Consider the following 18,709-nt stretch of genomic DNA (forward strand, 5'->3'; position numbering starts at 1 on the left):
CATTAAGATGAAGAACTAGAATGTACATAACCAAGATTTCGACACCAAAGATTCAGCATTCTCTGATTCTAATTTCAAAGAGCTATCAAAGACAAAAGAACCTTAACATTGTTTTCTGTTTTGAAGAGCTATCACTTACAGGTTACAGCCTAATCGGTTCCTCCTACCTAAAAAAAAATGTCTCAAACGTCAAACTCATACCTGAGAGAAATTGACAAATAACCTGTTGTGTCTAAGAAAAGCAAAACATAGAGAAAGAAACTTGAATCTTCCTACCATACTCTGCCACGATTCTCACTACAACATCACACGATATATCGCACAATATGCATAAACAGAGGATTTGTGTACAACCCTGAATCATTTTGAGAATGTAAAACAAGAATATTCAAAGGAACGAACTCACAAAATGATATTATATATCCTTTTTTTTTTCTGGTGTTGAACATTCTCACAGAATGGCTTAAAAGAACAATATTACATGACTTGAGAGCCACTCGTTCTTTCTCACTCGCTCGACACCTCTCTGTTTTTCACTCTAGTTAGCATCATTAGGCACGTAAAAATGAAAAACAAAACCTACACGACCTTAAAAAAAGAACAAAAAAATATTATAAAGAAAGAAAAAAATGAACTTTGTCAAACCCAGAATGTACCCATTTACAGAGGAAGTCTTGATGATCCGATAAGGAGGGAGAAAGGCTATGATGAAAATTCAATAAAGTTTCTCCCTTTGGAATCAGCAAGCATGTGTCATCCTTAAAAGCTGCTTTCTTTTGAAAACCAAGAAGGTAACAACGCATATCTGCAGCATCGCTGCGAACCCAGCAAATACAAGACCCACCGTCTTCCCTGTGTTTAATCCACTCTTCTCCGGCTGCTTGAAGATCCGTGGTGGCGGTGGAGATGGCGGCCGTAGCCTCCGTGATTTGTTTCTGTTAGGTTGTGGAGGAGAAGCTAAAGCACGCGGCGGAGGAGGGGGTTTTGGAATCGGCGGCGATGGTGAAGGTGGAGAATGAGGCGGAGGCGGTGGTGACGGTGAAGGAGGTGGCGGAGGAGCAATGAGAATGCCAATGCTGTTTTGAGGCGGCGGAGGCGTGTTAGCTTGAGGACTCGGTGGAGGAGGACGTGGCGGTGTATTGTCTCCTGATTGTTTCAATGGCGGAGGAGGAGGAGGCGAGAGATTCTGGAGCAGAGGAGGAGGTGGTGATACAGTTTGAGCTTGACCTTGTTGTGATTGGACGAAGAGGAAGCTGAGAATCATACCGAGAAGTAAAACATTCAAATTCAAAAACTCCATTAATCACCGATCCAGATCGAAACGAAACGACTCTTCTTCCTTTTGCCGTTCAGCGCATAGTTGAATCGGATTGTAGCATGGAAGATCTGGTCAACGGAAGAAGAAGACGATTGGTGTTTGTTGATTCAGGAGAGAAATCGAGGGAAAGAGTTTCTCCTCCGTTTCTTCCTCTCCCTCTCCCTGTTTCCTGATTAAGTCGAGAAGCAAGCAAGAATCAAGGAATCTCGAATCTGACCAAGGGAGCTGGGAGCAACTAGGTTAGAGGTTTCTGTATCTCCCCTAAATCGACGAATCGGATTCCATGGAGAGGGGTCAGCGAATTATCAGAGACCGAATACGAGGAAAACTTTCTGGTTTAATTTTCCGGGAAAATCCAGAGAGGGGAGAGAGGGGGGCAAGTAACGGTTTAGGGCTAAATCTGGAGGAGGGAGGAAGAGAGAGATTGAGGAGAAAATGTAGATTTTTGATTTTAACAACCTCTCTTTGCTGTAAAACTGCGGGATCCAATTGTCTATCCTTTGACCTCGTAGGCCCTCATACATTGTTAATGGGCCTAGTGTCACGGCCCGCAAAAAATCAGTAATTGGATTGGCTCAAAATGACTAGTTTACCCTTATAGATAATTAATTGAGAAAAATTCAAGTGAGCCCAACGTTAATTGGGCCCAAACACAGTTAATTGCCCGCTCAAATCTACACGGTCACTAAGGAAGCAGAGACCATATTGGTTTACGCTGCACTTCTCCGTAGGTGATTAACGATCGGTTTCTTGTAGCTAGCGCTCTTCTTTCTTTTCATCACTCTGCGAAGAAGCAGTTACTCTCACTCAGCTCCGACTATCGTTTTCTCCAAGATTCATGGTGGTGAATCGTTTACCGTCACTCCTCTCCGCGCGAAGCTTAGCTCTGTATTAAACCCTAACTCGCCGCGTCGGAAGCAATCGAGCTCGTCCCTCTTCGGTGCATTCGCCTACACTTGCGCCGGCGATTTGGTTTCTAATCGGGATAGAGTTTTTGAGGTATTGAATAATCTTATTAGGCGCTTATCTCTGGATTTGTACGTTGCTCCGTTATTCTTTCGCGTTATCGGGGAGGATTTTGAGAATTTGGTTGATTCAGGTGGAAGAGTAGCATAATGGTAACAAGATTATATTGGGGGAAGATACTGAACACGATACCACTGCTTCATTTATATGATATGCGCTTTTGTCTTACTAGATCGATTCATGGATTTAGATGTAACTTTCGCATAGCGGTTAGATCTAACTATCAAAATTTGAGAAAATATTGTTTCCGTAAAAATTACTTTTATCAAGCTATCTGTTTTACTTTTTTCCAACTCCCTATCGTTCTTAGTTTGAACAGTTTAAGGCTAGAATGAGTGGGGAAGACGGAAGCTTGAAGAGGCATTCGCGTGATAGTTTAGTGTACCTCACAACATGTATGATTGGGCATCTCGTGCAAGCGCATCTAAAAAATGGATCGGTTTATAGTGGTATATTTCATGCTGCTGATGTGGACAAGGATTTTGGTGAGGCTCTGAATGAGAATTTTTTTTGTTTTTTTTCTTAGATATGTGAAGCATAGGAAAACACTACTATGTCTTGCCTTTTCTTGAAACTTCCAGGAATTGTTCTAAAGATGGCATCCTTGGTTAAAGACGGTACTTTCAGAAAGCCACCGTACAAGACATTCATTATTCCTGCGGATGAGCTTGTGCAAGTTGTTGCTAAGGTGTGCTTCCTTTTATTAATTACATGCGAACTTTTGTTTCTGTTCAAGTTTATGTCAATGCGTTACATTGCACGTTGAGATTTGATATCTTCATTCCTTTTATGATTGATGTTGGTGTTAGGATCTCTCCGTAGTGAGTGACGGCAAGTTAAATGCCGTTCAGAGGGAGAAGTCGGTGGAGCTTTTGACGGATTCTTCTATATCGAAGCCTTGTCGTGTTGTTCAGAGAAGCGAGCGAAAACCCAGGGTACTTGACGGTGAAGCTCCTGAGGGTCTGGATAATGTGTTTGATGAGTCTTGCAAAAGGTATGTATGTATACATATTTGAATTTCATGAAAATTTATTTATTGGATGCTTCTATGCAAATTTATTTCTTATCTGAACAGTTTAGACGAGAGACTGGTGGGAATGAAATGAATGGATTATTTTTCTATCTTTAGGCTGATTGTGATCTTCCTTTTGGAAAGCTTTTATCTTTCTATCTCTCTGTTGAGCTAGATTTTTTTTTTAGTGAAAGCATATAGTATATTGTGAGAAAGATCCCTTGGTGAATGTCCATAAGAGTAGGAAGACTGCAGTTTAAGCCTTTAAGGTATATATGATCGCTGGAGAATGATAAAGTCCTTTTCTTTATCCCTCTACCCTCATAATCTTGAGCATAGATTATTGGTAGCTGAGTATACGTGTCTTGTATGTCTGTACAGTGAAGAACAAGTGCTCAAAGCTACACCTCTAATGGTGTCATTTCAACTAAAGGTATCTTCTCTTTCTCTGCTCTGTATGATTCTGGCTTGCTGTAGGGTTTAGTGTTTTCTCGATATTTGTGTTCGCTTAAAACATAACCTTGCAATGAAGAAAGTTACTCTTTTAGTTTTTACTTTGATGGTCTCTCTTTGAGTTGCCATTCTCAGTGTTGATGCATATACTTTGTCCATTCAGGTTCAAGAAAGTACAAGTCTTGTTCAAACTGTGGAAGAAGAAAATTCGCCCGGCAAGGAATCTGCTGAGGCGCCACCCTCAAGTATGAGTTCAAGTCAGCTGACGTATAGGCCTGAAGAGTGGAAAGAGGAAGGTATCAAATCATTCTTCAAAGTGGCGACTGGAGCGTCTCGAGAAGCCGCTATTGCTTGCCTCAGTAATTGCAAGTGGAATCAAGACGACGCCATCAGTTATTTCTTTGGAGATTACACAGAAGCTGTATGTAACCTTCTGACTTGCTCTTTTCTCGATGTGTTTTCTTGATGGTCTCTCTCTCTCTTTGAGTTGCCATTCTCAGTGTTGATGTATATACTGCTTCCATCTGTCCATTCAGATTCAAGATAGTACAAGTCCCGTTAAGGAATCTGCTGAGGCGCTGTCGTCAAGTATGAGTTCGATTGTCAAATCATTCTGCGATGTGGTTATTGTAGCGTCTAGAAAAGACGCAGAAGCTTGCCTTAGTCACTGCAAGTGGAATCAAGAAGACGCCATCAGTTATTTCTTTGGAGAATACACAGAAGCTAATCCTGAAATTGCGTGGTCTCAGGCAGTATGTAACCTTCTGTTCCTTTGCACTTTTTACTATGGTCCTGCTTGTTTTATCGAGTTGTGTATGCTAAAAGCTTTGGGTTCAAACCAAGAACCTAAATCATAGATACATAAGACGAGAAGTTAAAAATATATTATTGTTTTGATGACCTTTCTTTGGATTGACTGGTCTTCTCTGTTTTCATACGATAGTTTTTAGAAGAACGGAGCACAATGTTGTTGGTACACTGCTTGCTTTCTTGCACTTCTCCATTTTACATTCTGAGTATTTATGTTGAAGGGTAGCTTTGATAGTGTTGGCTGAATTGATGCTGATGATTGTATCAATGCCATCCTTTCTTTGCGTCTAAGCATCTTGATAGTTATTTGGTATCATGTTTGGGCCGAAACGCTATGGTTTTTTGTTTCCTTTACTGCTGTTCACATCTGGTTTTCTCAAAGATTCCACTGTTTTCTAATGCATGAATCCGGCACTTCTTTTGATTGTATTTTCCCGTAAGATAGTAATCATGGGTTTCAATGGTATAGATGGAAGAGTAGCATAACGGTAACAAGATTATATTGGGGAAGATGCTGAACACCACACTACTGCTTCTTGTATATGATATGGTTGACTTCTTTTTTGAAAGTATTTTCTAGCAGAACAGTTGTTGATATTTACCATTCATTTTCAATCAGGGTGAGAGTCAGCCCTTTCAGAATGAAACAAATGCAGATCAGAGCTGCTCTATACCTGGTGATCACGCTGGTCACCTTCCCTCTGAACAGCGGTCCAAAGATTTTCCTCCCCAAGACAGCAGTACCAGGTCATTCTTTTGCCATAAGGCTATGGGCTTTTAATCATCGAAAAAACTTCTTTCACAGTTGGATTTTCTTTTCACAAAACAGTGAGAGCCAGTTGGGTGAGCGAAGAAACAACAATAATCCAGAGGGTGCCCACAGTAACAGAGTAAATTCAACTCCATGTTGATTATGCATGTTTATTACTTTATTCAGTGATTGCGTTTGGCGTTGTTCTATTATTTTTAACATTGTTTCTTTGGCTTCCTTTTGTATTTACACAGACACCTGAGAAATCAGTTTCTGGTTCTGGTCATGGAGGTATATTCCACTTATTTCTTACTCTTTTTCTATATCTGCACGCCACTATATTTGTTTATCCGATTTGAATGCCCACAGAAGTCTGAACTTGTTTTCCTGTGCTACACGTAGAAGGCTGCTCACATTTTTTCACTCTGCCTGACACTAATATTTATTTTCACGTTGATCTCAACTGACTATCTACTGGCCGTCAGTAATGTTCCACTCTGATGATGACCTCTTTTAAAGTCGCCAAATGGAATCTAGAAAAGTTGCTTTTGTACACAGGCAGTGGCGAACCTGTTAAGAAAATGTTGTGTGTTTGGAATATAGACATCAAAGAAGGTGGCGGTGGAACCTCGGCGTCGAAGACTGTTGCTGAGAATGAAAGGCAAGTCAGTCAAGTTTCTGGTGAAACAAAATCTGAAAGCGCTTTTGGGCAGTCGGATTCTAGAAGAATTTCAGAGAGCGGCCCAGCTCCACCGACGTCAACTCGTCCTGGACTATCACCAAGCTCGTCAATTAGTTCGTTGCCCTCACCAGAAAAGTCCACTCTTAACCCGAATGCAAAGGTTTACTTTTTCTACTTGATTTGTTCAAACTTTGATAAAGTGTTGGTTGAATTGATGCTGATGATTGTATCAATGCTTTCCTTTCTTTGCGTCTAAGCATCTTGACAGTTATTTGGTATCATGTTTGTGCCGACACGCTATGGTTTTTTGTTTCCTTTACTGCTGTTCACATTTTCGTGCAGAATAATCAACACTACATCTGTTTTTCTCAAAGGTTCCACTGTTTTCTGATGCAGTCCGGCTCTTGTTTATGTTTATTTTGTTCTGTGATGGCGAGGCTATTCTTTTGATTGTATTTTCCCGTAAGATATTAATCATGGGTTCCAATGGTATAGATGGAAGAGTAGCATAATGGTAACAAGATTATATTGGTGAAGATGCTGAACACGACACTACTCTTCATTCATACCACTATAACTTTCGCTGAGCAGTTTTGTCTGTGGATTCACCAAGATGCTATTTTTTCAACTCCCTATCGTTCTTAGTGTGAACAGTTTAAGGCTACAATGAGTGTGGAAGATGGAAGCTTGAAGAGGCATTCACGGGATAGTTTAGTGTACCTCACGACATGTATGATTGGGCATCTCGTGGAAGCGCATCTTAAAAATGGATCGATTTATAGTGGTATATTTCATGCTGCTGATGTGAAGAAGGATTTTGGTGAGGCTCTGATCATAATTTGTTCACTTTCTTAGATATGTGAAGCACAGGAAAACACTACTATTTCTTTTCTAAATTTCTTGAAACTTCCAGGAATTGTTCTAAAGATGGCATCCCTGGTTAAAGACGGTACTTTACCAGGGCATAAATCTCGTTCCCAGTTTGTCAGAAAGCCACCTTACAAGACATTCATTATTCCTGCGGATGAGCTTCTGCAAGTTGTAGCTAAGGTGTGCTTCCTTTTATTAATTATATGCGAACTTTATTTCTGTTTAAGTTTATCTTAATGCGTTATATGGCAGGGAAGGGACATTACGCTGAGATTTGATATTTTCATTCCTTTTATGATTGATGTTGGTGTTAGGATCTCTCCGTATTCAGTGACGGCAAGTTAAAAGCCGTTCAGAGTGAGAAGTCGGTGGAGCTTTTGACGGATTCTTCTATATCAAAGTCCTGTCGTGTTGATCAGGGAAGAGAGCTAAAACCCTGGGTACCTGATGGTGAAGCTCCTGAGGGTCTGGATAATGTGTTTGATAAGCCTTGGAAACGGTATATACATACATATTTTGATTTCATGCAAATTTATCTATTGGATGCTTCATATGCAAATTTGTTAGCTAGATTCTTAAGACCACGGTTTCTTATCTGAACAATTTAGACGAGAGAATGTGGGAATGAAACGAATGGATTATTTTTGTGCTTCCACATTAGGCTGATTGGAGATCTTCCTTTTGGAAAGCTATTATCTTTCTATCTCTCTGTTGAGCAAGATTTTTGTTTATTGAAAGCATATAATATATTGAGAGGAAGAGCCCTTGGTGAATTGTCCATAAGATTAGGAAGATTGCGGTTTCCATATCTCTCACAACATGGCTATTTGCTGGCAGTGGGGGATGGGATCAGTTTAAGGTGAATCAGGAACGGTTTGGAGTAAAGAGCACCTTCAATGAGGAAATGTATACCACACCACTTGACAGAGGTCTTCGGACTAGAGAGCTGGAAGAGAAAGCCGGAGAGATAGCGAGAGAGATTGAGGGTGAAAATACCGGAGATCTTCATGTAGCAGAGGTGATTTTGGGGAGTTTATTTGCGCAACTTGATCTCTACATTTTTGTTGTTGTTATATAACTCTAGATCTCTAATTTCCATGCCTGCAGGAAAGAGGCCTTCAAGTTAATGAGAAATTTGACACTGACGAGGAAGCTAAATACTCAGCTGTCCGTCGAGTTGATGGATTTGATGATAGTGGGTTTGATGAGGAAGACGAGAAATTGCTGGACACTTGCAACGATCAGACTTTCGGTGGTTCATCTACTTCTATTGTCCAGAAGCCAGCTTCTTCTAGTGGCCAGAAGCCAACTTCTTCTAGTGGCAAGGGTTATGGGGTATGGTTGACTTCTTTTTTGAAAGTAGTGTCGAGCAGAACGGTTGTTGATATTTACCATTCATTTTCAATCAGGGTGAGAGCTGCTCGATATCTGATGATCACGCTGGTCACCTTCCCTCTGAACAGCGGTCCAAGGATTTTCCAGCCCAAGGCAGCAGTATCAGGTCATTTTTTTGCCATTAGGCTACGGACTTTTTAATCATCTAAAAGACTTCTCTTACATTGAGAGTTTCTCTTGACATAACAGTGAGAGGCAGTTGGGTGAGCGAAGAAACAACAATAATCCAGAGGTTGCCCGCAGTAACAGAGTAAATTCAACTCCATGTTTATTATGCATGTTTAATCAATGATTGCGTTTGGCGTTCTTCTATTATTTTTTTAACATTGTTTCTTTGGCTTTGTTTTGTATTTACACAGTCACCTGAGGCATCAGTTTCTGGTCATGGAGGTACATGCTACTTCTTTCTTACTCTTTGTTCCTCTTTTCAATTTTAAAAGCATGGCTCATAGTTTTTCTCTCGGCCTGAAACTAATATTTATTTTCACGTTGATCTCAACTGACTATCTACTGGCGCTCTGTAATGTTCCACTGATCGTTACCTCTTTTAAAGTCGCCAAATGGAATCTAGAAAAAGTTGCTTTTGTACACAGGCAGTGGTGACCTGTTGAGAAAATATTGTGTTTGGAATATAGATATCGAAGAAGGTGCAAATCTTGGTGGTGGTGGAACCTCCTCGGCTTCGATGACTGTTGCTGAGAAAGAAAGGCAAGTCAGTCAAGTTTCTGGTGAAAGAAAATCTGAAATCTCTTTTGGTCAGTCGGCTTCTAGAAGAGGTTCAGAGAGCGGCCCAGCTCCGTCGGCGTCAACTCGTCCTGGACTATCATCACCAAGCTCGTCAATTAGTTCGTTGCCGTCATCAGAAAAGTCCATTCTTAACCCGAATGCAAAGGTTTACTTTTTCTACTTGATTTGTTTCAAATTCTTTGTTGTGTTTACTAATCAAAAGTCATTGGGTCTGATCAGGAATTCAAACCATCGCAATCACCAGCTCCTGTACGGCCTCAATCTCCAATTGCAGGTGGCTCATTCTACTACGCTGCTCCAACTCCACCGGTTCAGCAGATGCCTGTAATGCCTGCTGGTTATGGAGTAAGTTCACTTTGTTTTATAGAGCCTAACTTTTACTAAAAAGAAACAAAGCAAAAGTCTCTAAAACTCTGGCCATGTGAAAAATATATGCAGATTCAACCGCAATATCCTGGACAGCAGCAGCTTCTTCGTTATCCTGGCCACGAGTATCCTCAAACTTATTATCCTCCAAATGCACCGCCCCAGGTATGAAGACACTAAGATCACGAAGAACCCTACCTATTATACATCAGTATCACTCTTCACAAAACCAAAATAAGTAAATAAATATTAACGAAATTAGAAAAAGAAGTGTAATGATGAAGGACTTGTTGTGATATTTAGTATCAGCAGTGGCAACAGCTGATGATGCAAGGTCAGGAGCTGATGATGCAAGGTCAGCAACCTAGGCCGCCGGATATGATTTACATGCCGCTGCCTCCTCCTTACCAGCCGGTTATTATTTCCCCTCTTCTTCATCCCTTTTTTTGTTTTTTTTTGGTTTTTGCTTCTTGGATACTGAGATATCTCTCTCTCTCTCTCTCTCTGTTGTGTTTTACAGGGAAATCCACATAATCAAGGATGAGAGTAATAAACAGTTGGCCATGATGTTGTTTTTCTGAGAAGGAAGGACTTAAACGAACTAATCTGTTTTGGTTTATGCTCCTTTCTCTCTCTCTTGCTTAGTCAATTACTGGAACCATTTTCTACTTTTTAGATTCCCCATTGGATTTTAATATCTAGTGTTAAAAGGAAAAAAACAAAAGAACATAACAATGTACTTGTATTCTCTTGAATCTGAAGGTGTACATATTTTAGAGTTTAGGTCATTCTCATGTGTCTTAACTGCATACTCCCTTAATGTGGAATAGAAATTGATGAATTTTCTAAGGTTCTTTAATAGACAAATTATGTAAACAAGAAATGTTAAAACTCTTTTCCAGCTTAAGAATGAACTAACAGAACCATTGTTATTTACATCAAATTAATTATTACTATGTATACATATATGCATGGACTATTATGGTGGGAAACAACTTGTTTAGTCTCGGTTTAGCATAAAATGAAACACAGATTGATGATAACGGGTTGGCTTATAGTGCTGTCCTGGTAGATCTTTGGGTTTGACTTTAAGAGTTTAGGCTGTACTAAAAGTTTAAAATGTTTTTGGTTTATAATCTTTAGTATTCTTTGTCAATTAACCAAAGCTTTGGTAATAGAACAGATTGTTCAAAGCTTCATTAAAGAAGTGTCTTAGGTCATGCCAATCGCCAACCCTATTCCAAGACTTGTAAAATAATTTGCAATTTGTAAGGGTAAAAACATATTATGTTTGTCATAATTTTTCCAGAATGAAAATGAGACCTACATCAGTCCCCTAAACCAACATATCTCTCCACCCATACACTTAGAAAAAAAAAGGCTCCTCATAAAACTTGCGAGCCAAGAGAAATTAATGGGGCCACAAATCCGGTGCTTAATCAAAGTCAAGAAACTCCATTCTCTTCCTCATTGTTCCTCTCAGCTCACCCGCTTCCCTCTCCACTTTTTGCGCCTACACCACCACAACACACAAAAGCAGTCCCCATAACCAAATGATCAACAAACACATCACAAGTTATTCAAAATTTGCTAATTAATTTGTAGTTAAAGTATGAGGTCCGACGCCTTACCCTTTTTATCTCGGTTTCTGAGACGCGAATCATGTGTGGAGGAAGCTCTTCTCTCTCAGTGTCCTAACACATGGTTTAAAGCCCAAATCAGGGATTGGAAAACACAAAGTGAGATAACAACAACAAAAGAAAAGAAAAGAACAAGGAGAAGTCTTACCATCTCACCAATCAGAACAACATTCTCGCCACGGATTACATAGAGGCCTAAAGGAATGTCGCAGTATTGCTCACCTACAATGACCCTCTCGCACGCACCTTCCAGAACCGCATTGGCTGTGTATTGACAGACAGCGAATGACTTTTAATCTATCTCCCACTACTAACACTTATCATAAACATAGGAGAAGGAAAAGAAAAAAGTGAATACCAAACTGATCAAACGAACGGAGTGTTCCCATAAGCTTTCTACCATCTCTAAGGAGCACAAGTATTTTTCCTGCATCATTATTCATTAAAAGCAGAGCCAACACCCATAAGTAACTGATGCACAATGAAAATAAACCCATATCCCTAAAGCTAGATTATGAACCTACAAAACCTCAAAAAACTGGAATTAAGTCGACAGTGAGTTATATTCGAAACATGTTATATTATATACTTACTTCTAACGTTGAATCAAGAATGAACCAGTAATGCCTGCCATCATATTTGACATCGTGCAATGCTAACAATAATCATTGAACAGTATGAATCGACCAATTAAATAAACTAAAAGCTTTGATAATTCAATTTCATGAGCAATAATACCATTGAAATTGACTAACTTTGATTAAAGGCCGCAGAACTTAACTAACAAGTTAGCAATAAGAACTCAAAATCAGACACTGAATAGTTCGCAACATTGAGCTCTAAAATGCTCTTAGAGATATATTCGATTAGCCAATACATTATACATACATACGTTTCAACGAAACTGTAAATGAGAGAGAAAGAGAGAGAGAGAGAGAGAAGCATTACTATCGAGATAACTGGCGAGTGAAGTAGAAAGGTAAATATCCGATCTAAATTGAAGAAAAGTTCTCTTCTTTCTAAAAAAACACAACCGATAACGTTAATGAAACAGGATTTGGATAATCGAACAGAGAAGGAGTAGCACTCAGACGAATCGAAAATTTAACAAAAAGGAAAAATTTAGGTTTAGGGTTCTTGATTCAACGTAAGGAAAGCGATAAACAAAGGTTGAGACTTTCTACTCTGGATCGAAAACACGGACAAGGGTTCTTCGAAAAAAATATATAAAACCCGAATCCGATCCGATCCGATCCAACTTGGATGAGAAAATCGTTGCACGCGAGCAAAATCGACCCCATAGGTTCGTTCTCTTGAAATATTATATTCTTCGTTTATCCTTTTACAGAGCTAAGGGTAAAACTGTCATTAGACTCTAAAAATCAGTCAGACCGGACCTTACCCATTATTACACGCATTGGTCGGGTCCCACAATTACAAGTTCGGCAGAAAAGTGGGACCCCTTGATGTATCCATGGGAGCAACGACGTCGTTTATAAATGGGCTTGGACCTGACTGGTTTGTCATCAAGATTTGAAGCAATGACAATGATTATAATCAATTTGTTTGTCTGTTTCTAGAGAAGTGTAAAACAAATGATCGTCTAGTCTAATGATCGTCTAGTCTAATGATTATGATGTTTCATCAAACTCAAAACTCTTTAACTGCAGTTGTGTGCTAAGCTGTGGATTGTACGAATAAACAAAATTACACTCAACAAAAGGGATTCTGACATCCATTTCATGTGATTTGACATGAACACAACAAACAGACAAAAAAAAAAAAAAAGACAATGCGGATGAATCAGTCAGTCTCTAACCGAGCAATGTAGGTGTCATAGTAACTCCCAGCTTTCTCAAGATCTCCCAGCTCAGTATAACAATCTGCAATAGCTCCATACGCTTCAGTGCTCCCAGAATCTTCTCCTTCCCTATTCGAGATAGCCAGAACCATGTTGTGATACTGTATGGCTTCTCTATACTTCCCTTGGCGTTGCAGCGAAGCGCCTAACCCTCTGGCAGCCTTCTTCTCTTCAATGGGGTCTCCTAGACTCTGCGCAAGCTCCAAAGCGATCTTGAACTCTGCAAAAGCTTTCTCTAGCTCTTGATTCCTCAGAAAGGTCTTTCCTGTTTTCAGCTTGGAGATCAACTCTTGTTTCTTTGGGTCCACAATGATCTCGCTCTCCGATGGGATTCTAGCTCCTACAGGTGCGTAGCTTAACCCCGGTGCGTAAGACTCGATTTTCGCTTGTCTCCGAAGGGCTGTGTTGATCTGTCGTAGCTGTTCGTTAAGCCTCTGTAACTCCCCTTTCCTCTGCCGAGCAACCAACCCTGGACAGTGTTATCAAAACCGCACTTTGAGTACAGTTATGTAGAAGCGTATACAGAAGAAAGAGGACGTTACTAACCTCCAACAGTGGCTCCAACAAGTGCCACAAGCAACAGAACGGGCATGTTGAAGATAGAACTCTCTGGCTCGCATATCTCAGCAGCCAACGCTTCAAGTGGTGTAGCGATCATAAGGGAGTTTGTCAACAACACTGCCATCACAGGTAACTTGAGCTTCCCAATTCCCTGCGACAATCGATGTCTAAAGGCTTACTTTACTATCACAATGGAAAAACTTGACAAAATAAAAAAAAAAAAACAGAGTCAAGCAGTATTCAAGGAACATAAAACTCATAGGTTTGTTTAGATGTATATGGCAACATACCTCAAAAGATGATAACTTATCAAAAGTTTCAAAGCAGCTGCCAAATGGTGTTTGGCTTTCACGCTCATAGGGGTTGGTAGACAAAGGTTTAATCTTGGAGATAAGATGATATGCTCCAGGCGTTCTGACTAAGGAGTAGCCAATAGGTTTACCTAACTTCCCAGTCTCTAAAAAAAAAAGGCAATGGCGAAATGAGAACAATCTCAAATCAAGAAATTACGCTGGAGTATAAAACATGCTTTAACTACAAACCAATGTTTTATCTATACGGCAAAAATTTTGATTTTTGTTTGTTTTTGTTTAGGAAAATTCCTTTAAAATACACGGACTAATTTAATATACAAACTAATTTTCGTTGCCTATTAAATACACAAACTTTTGAAATTCACAGATTTTACACATAGTTTTAGACGGTGAAGACGGAGTAGTGTTTAATTTTGAAAATATATTTTTTAAAAAATACACAAACTATTTTTCATTTGGTAATAAAATACACAAACTATTTTTGTTTGGATCTAGTTTTTAATACACAAAGTAAACCATTTGCTTCGTTCATACACTAGCTACTTCCCTGAACATACAATATTGCGTTTTCTCGGAGACCAAACAATTCCTTAAATAGCTTAATCATAAGTAATACCGATGCCTCGTTAGCGAAAGAGGATCACTCACAACACAAAGCAACAGAGAATCTGAATTGCGTGAAACGATGAGCTAACCTGGACCTCGAGAATTCTCGTGCGGCGGAGTACGGACGGCGGAAGTATGGAAGAAGGAGGAGCAGCACCGGATAATCGCCGCCATCTCTGAGGATGTTTTTTTAAACCCGCTTCCGCTCGGCTGATGACGTTTTGGTGAGTTTTATTTTATTTATTTATCCGAACAACAAAAATAATTAATAATTTCATTATCAGCGAATATGAGACTGCCCCCCACTGTTTCGTTTAATTACACTTATGCCCTTTTCACAGACCTTTAGGAGTTGAAAACGCGGCGTTTTAAGCAGCTTTGTGTTCAGTATTCGAGATCATATACCTTCCAGCATCAACAGCACTAGAGGCCAAGGCTTCACAAGTCCTGGATCTTTGTCAAAAAAACTGGTAATCTTTTAATTTACATCAACATTAGTTCAAGGTTTACTCACAAGTTGCAGTCCAACAAAGGCTTAGGCACGTAACACATTTTATACACCGTTCTTATTATTTGCGTTATGGTTCTACAATATCATTTATTTTCATTATGTATGAACTATCACACGTGACGAAGGTAACTAGGAACAGAACATCATCATTGTTTCATATCATATGTTTAAGTACATTACAAAATGATCAAGATTGAGTATAGACTGAATCCAGGTTCTGTAGAGTATAAGCAGCATACTGGACCAGAGATTTTTGTATTGAATAGGGCATTACTAGAGATTAGGATCAAATCATGATTATTGCTGCCATTTTATGCACTCAACACAGTTTTGTAAGGAGGAAAAAAACGTAGCCTCATTATTGTGACTTGTGAGTAACATTTTCATCAATATGATCAAGATTGAGTATATATTGTTTGTTCAACTGATTCAGTGTCAGCCTTTTTAATAGGATTAGAGGTTAGATTTAAGTCTCTCATCCTCAGTCCTAACGTGGTTTCTGGTAATGTCACCAATGGTGGCACAACCAGAGAGTGCCAGAGTTAACTCAAACTCATTCTTCAACATCTCAATCACTTTCATCACTCCATCTCCACCCTTAGCTGCAAGCCCATACACTACAGGCCTCCCTATCTGCATCACCACCAAACCAAATAGTGTCACTATATCAACTTGAAAGATGTATACCAAGTCCCAAACCACAACACTACTCAAAAGCTTACAAGAACAGCTTTAGCTCCTAGTGCCAGCGCTTTGAAAACATCTGTTCCTCGTCTCACTCCTCCATCAAGCAAAACCGGAATCCTACCTTTAACAACATGAACAACCTGCAGTTTCAGACACAAAAACAAAAAGGTTTGTTCGTTAAGAAGAGTAAGTATGTTCAAAAGCAAGGTTAATTTGATTGGTTTACCTCTTCTAAAACAGTTATTGTAGCTGGAGAATAGTCAAGCTGGCGACCCCCATGGTTGGATACAATTATTCCATCTACACCTGCTTCAACAGCCTTAAGAGCTGCCAATATAATCAGTTATATAGTATGATGTCACACGCACATGCTATATAATGGAGTATGAGATAGTGATCTTACCGTCTTCACGTGTTAGTATTCCTTTGATTAGTATTGGCAACTTTGTAATAGATCTTAACCACTCAATGTCCTAAACATTTTTGCAGTGCAAACTCTATAAGGAATACACTCGCATTCTCATGGACACACAATAGAATCATCCATTCACAAGCTTGTTACCTTCCAGTTTAAAGAAGCATCAAGAGCACGAGAGGCTAAGGCTTCAACCCCTGAACCATCACTCTGAAAACAAGTTATCACATCAACAACATGTAATGTGAATCAATGAACCTTAAGCTCAAGCTATACTACTACGACTCACAGGTTTGACTTTGGTTGAAAATAAACCTTCGAAGTTCCTCAGCTTCGGTGCTATCATTCTACAGAAAGAAGTTTGAAACTACCAATTCACAAACTATGTTTTATTAGATAGACTGGAAGGAAAGTAAAAGCAGCTAATTCATGTGAGAGTGTTAACTTGTTCTTTATATCTGCTTCCCTTCTACCAAGTTTAGGAACATCAACAGTCAAAACTATGGCCTTGTATCCAGCTCTCTCAGCCCTTCTCACCACCTGAGCACTTACATCACGTCTCTCAAACACCTGCAAAATATATCAGAGCCAACTAAGAACTGATGTCAAAAGCTAAAAGATTCAGATATTGAGTGTACTTACATATAATTGAAAAAACCGAACCGCGTTACAACTGGAGGCAACCTCCTCAAGAGTGCATGAAGACATACTTGATACTATCTGAAATTCATTCACACAACCAGAAAAAAAAACTATATTCATCACCTCAAAACCTAAACATAGTGCAAAACATGTGTTCCTATTCTATAAACATCTTAGTACCATGATAGTGTTACACGCCGCTGCAGCTTTAGCAGTGGCAGTTTCTCCTAACATAAAAAGACAAAAAAAAAATCAGTTCCAAATCTAACAACTGCATATATATATATTGTTATACAAAGTTATGAAACATAAGAGTAAACAGAGAGACCTTCTGGATGAGCCAACCCATGACTTCCTGTTGGAGCAATCATGATAGGAGCTGAGAGAGGATAACCCAAGATTCTGGTAGACATATCTATCTTGGTCACATCAACGAGAACTCGAGGCCTAAACCTGAACATCACAGCACACCAAAAAAAGAGGGAGTCACTAGGTTGTCACCCACTTAACTTAAAAGGATAACTGCTATGGATATGTTACATGATTCTACTGAAAGCTTCCATGTTTTCCTTGAGGGTGTGTTGATCCTCTGCTCCTCCGCTATAGAAGTCATAGTACATCTTAGGGAGAGCCTGTCTCGCCAGCTCTTGAAACTCATTCACGTTTACTATTTGGTCCATCTCTATCTATAATATCATATCAAAAGAAAGAAACTCAAATACTGCTATAATACGAGAACCTTTCCTCTTACATCAAAGATTTAAACAGAGATGATCAAATCTTTTTAATAGGCCTTTCTTATCATTACTTTGATGTGAACCAGACAAGGACCAGTCCTTAACACCAAAGTATATCCATAGACTTGATTCGTCTACTTCAAATGAAAGTGGCTAAGTTCTTGAAACAACAACAAATAGCTACTATTGGCTAAAGATCATTAAGGTTGTCAGAAGTAATTTAAAAAGAAACATAATATATGATATAAGAGTTGAATGTAGTAGAAAGTACTCACATATCTGAAGAAACCCAGATGCAGATAAAGTAAGGTCAACGCTATTTCTTGTAAAGTATATAACATTGATCTCAATATCTTATCATGATACTGAATCATGCGACCCTCTAACTCCTCCAGAGTGTTACGGCCCATATAGATAAAATTGGTCGGCCCAATAAATTAGTAACCCATATGAATAAGGACGTCAACGGTTACTTGTTGGTCATGAAATCAAGATTATTCACAAGTAACAGAAACGTAGAAGTTTTGTGAGAGAATGGTTTCAAACGGTAATATTCTACTAATTAGTCACAAAAATGAGAATCAACATTCAATGGTCTTACCTTATGTAAATGTCCTCAAAATTTTCATAAACTGGAAAGTAGCCGTTGGATCATTGGAAAAGAAAAAGGAAACTAAGAAGAATACAAATAAGACGAATCCTTGTTCTTAGATTTTCATAATCTTTGTGGTATATTTCTTTCTCTTGTAAATGAATCCTAAAAGATGTGCTGCCTGCAAATATCTGAGAAGAAAATGTCCAAAAGATTGCATTTTCTCACCTTATTTCCCTCCAAGTGATCCTCATAAATTTGCATGTATCCACAGAATCTATGGTGCTGGCAACGTTTCCAAAATGCTTCAGGTATAATATAAAGTCTTCGTGTGTATATATATCTGTATCTGTTTCCCCTTGTATTAAAAATATTGATGGTGGATCTTTTGACAGCAACTTCCTGTTCAGACAAGAGCTGAAGCAGTGGAATCTTTGTCCTTTGAAGCAAAATGCAGAGTAGATGATCCTGTTTATGGATGTGTTGGGATTATTTCATTACTCCAAACTCAAATTCAGAAAACCCAAACTCTTTTGGCCAAAACTCAAGCTGAGATTGCTGTTGCTCAAACCAAGCATAGCCAACACACAAATCTCTGAACTTAAATGTAATTTTTCAGTTCCATCTATAATTTTCCAAATAAAATCTCTTATTTAATCTCTTTTTCTGATATGCATGACAACGATATGTACTTGCTACTTTGCTAGGAACTT

At 39.1% G+C, this 18,709-nt stretch overlaps 6 protein-coding genes across 13 annotated transcripts; 2 read left to right on the top strand and 4 right to left on the bottom strand.

Annotated features, from left to right (window-relative positions):
• Window positions 1-101: 101 nt before the first annotated feature.
• LOC106331604 (leucine-rich repeat extensin-like protein 3) lies at window positions 102-1,768 on the bottom strand. Its single transcript, XM_013769993.1, has one exon. The coding sequence runs from the start codon at window positions 1,298-1,300 to the stop codon at window positions 740-742; it is 561 nt and encodes a 186-aa protein (XP_013625447.1). The 5' UTR covers window positions 1,301-1,768; the 3' UTR covers window positions 102-739.
• Window positions 1,769-2,079: 311 nt separating this feature from the next.
• Window positions 2,080-10,271, top strand: LOC106335852 (polyadenylate-binding protein-interacting protein 4-like). 7 transcript variants are annotated; one of them, XM_013774496.1, is made up of 25 exons: window positions 2,080-2,317; window positions 2,655-2,829; window positions 2,926-3,032; window positions 3,154-3,338; window positions 3,545-3,625; window positions 3,738-3,789; window positions 3,973-4,230; window positions 4,346-4,561; window positions 5,239-5,366; window positions 5,449-5,509; window positions 5,625-5,661; window positions 5,929-6,212; window positions 6,698-6,872; window positions 6,966-7,102; window positions 7,237-7,421; window positions 7,760-7,940; window positions 8,030-8,257; window positions 8,332-8,423; window positions 8,507-8,567; window positions 8,677-8,707; window positions 8,911-9,209; window positions 9,284-9,409; window positions 9,503-9,595; window positions 9,734-9,844; window positions 9,951-10,218. In XM_013774496.1, exons 5-25 carry the CDS (start codon window positions 3,585-3,587, stop codon window positions 9,972-9,974), a joined length of 2,820 nt encoding a protein of 939 aa, XP_013629950.1. In that variant the 5' UTR covers window positions 2,080-2,317; window positions 2,655-2,829; window positions 2,926-3,032; window positions 3,154-3,338; window positions 3,545-3,584; the 3' UTR covers window positions 9,975-10,218. The 7 variants fall into 7 exon arrangements, 6 of the variants coding, with proteins under 6 accessions (XP_013629950.1, XP_013629946.1, XP_013629945.1 ...); XM_013774492.1 differs by lacking the exon at window positions 3,545-3,625 and having other exon boundaries at window positions 2,664-2,829; window positions 9,951-10,271; XM_013774491.1 differs by lacking the exon at window positions 3,545-3,625.
• A 428-nt stretch (window positions 10,272-10,699) lies between these two features.
• LOC106331775 (sm-like protein LSM1B) lies at window positions 10,700-12,112 on the bottom strand (the record flags this gene model as incomplete). The annotated part of the gene is made up of 5 exons (XM_013770188.1): window positions 10,700-10,943; window positions 11,062-11,124; window positions 11,219-11,334; window positions 11,429-11,497; window positions 12,019-12,112. Coding segments are annotated over 5 exons (420 nt in total), but the record flags the coding sequence as incomplete, so codon positions are not given.
• Window positions 12,113-12,727: 615 nt separating this feature from the next.
• LOC106331481 (protein FLUORESCENT IN BLUE LIGHT, chloroplastic-like) lies at window positions 12,728-14,658 on the bottom strand. Its single transcript, XM_013769853.1, has 4 exons — window positions 14,502-14,658; window positions 13,783-13,949; window positions 13,478-13,643; window positions 12,728-13,400 (listed from the first exon to the last, which is right to left on the bottom strand). The coding sequence occupies exons 1-4, from the start codon at window positions 14,584-14,586 to the stop codon at window positions 12,874-12,876; spliced, it is 945 nt and encodes a 314-aa protein (XP_013625307.1). The 5' UTR covers window positions 14,587-14,658; the 3' UTR covers window positions 12,728-12,873.
• Window positions 14,659-15,262: 604 nt separating this feature from the next.
• On the bottom strand, window positions 15,263-17,714 carry LOC106331480 (peroxisomal (S)-2-hydroxy-acid oxidase GLO3-like). 2 transcript variants are annotated; one of them, XM_013769851.1, is made up of 12 exons: window positions 17,680-17,714; window positions 17,208-17,353; window positions 16,996-17,120; window positions 16,848-16,894; window positions 16,668-16,745; window positions 16,471-16,595; window positions 16,315-16,372; window positions 16,173-16,235; window positions 16,014-16,083; window positions 15,837-15,937; window positions 15,646-15,750; window positions 15,263-15,556 (listed from the first exon to the last, which is right to left on the bottom strand). In XM_013769851.1, the coding sequence occupies exons 2-12, from the start codon at window positions 17,345-17,347 to the stop codon at window positions 15,377-15,379; spliced, it is 1,092 nt and encodes a 363-aa protein (XP_013625305.1). In that variant the 5' UTR covers window positions 17,348-17,353; window positions 17,680-17,714; the 3' UTR covers window positions 15,263-15,376. The 2 variants fall into 2 exon arrangements, with proteins under 2 accessions (XP_013625305.1, XP_013625306.1); XM_013769852.1 differs by lacking the exon at window positions 17,680-17,714 and adding an exon at window positions 17,476-17,589.
• A 440-nt stretch (window positions 17,715-18,154) lies between these two features.
• Window positions 18,155-18,595, top strand: LOC106331482 (LOB domain-containing protein 24). Its single transcript, XM_013769854.1, has 2 exons — window positions 18,155-18,307; window positions 18,392-18,595. Exons 1-2 carry the CDS (start codon window positions 18,155-18,157, stop codon window positions 18,593-18,595), a joined length of 357 nt encoding a protein of 118 aa, XP_013625308.1.
• Window positions 18,596-18,709: the final 114 nt, after the last annotated feature.

The sequence above is a fragment of the Brassica oleracea genome, chromosome C3 (genome assembly GCF_000695525.1).
Source record: "Brassica oleracea var. oleracea cultivar TO1000 chromosome C3, BOL, whole genome shotgun sequence".
Lineage (NCBI taxonomy): Eukaryota > Viridiplantae > Streptophyta > Magnoliopsida > Brassicales > Brassicaceae > Brassica > Brassica oleracea.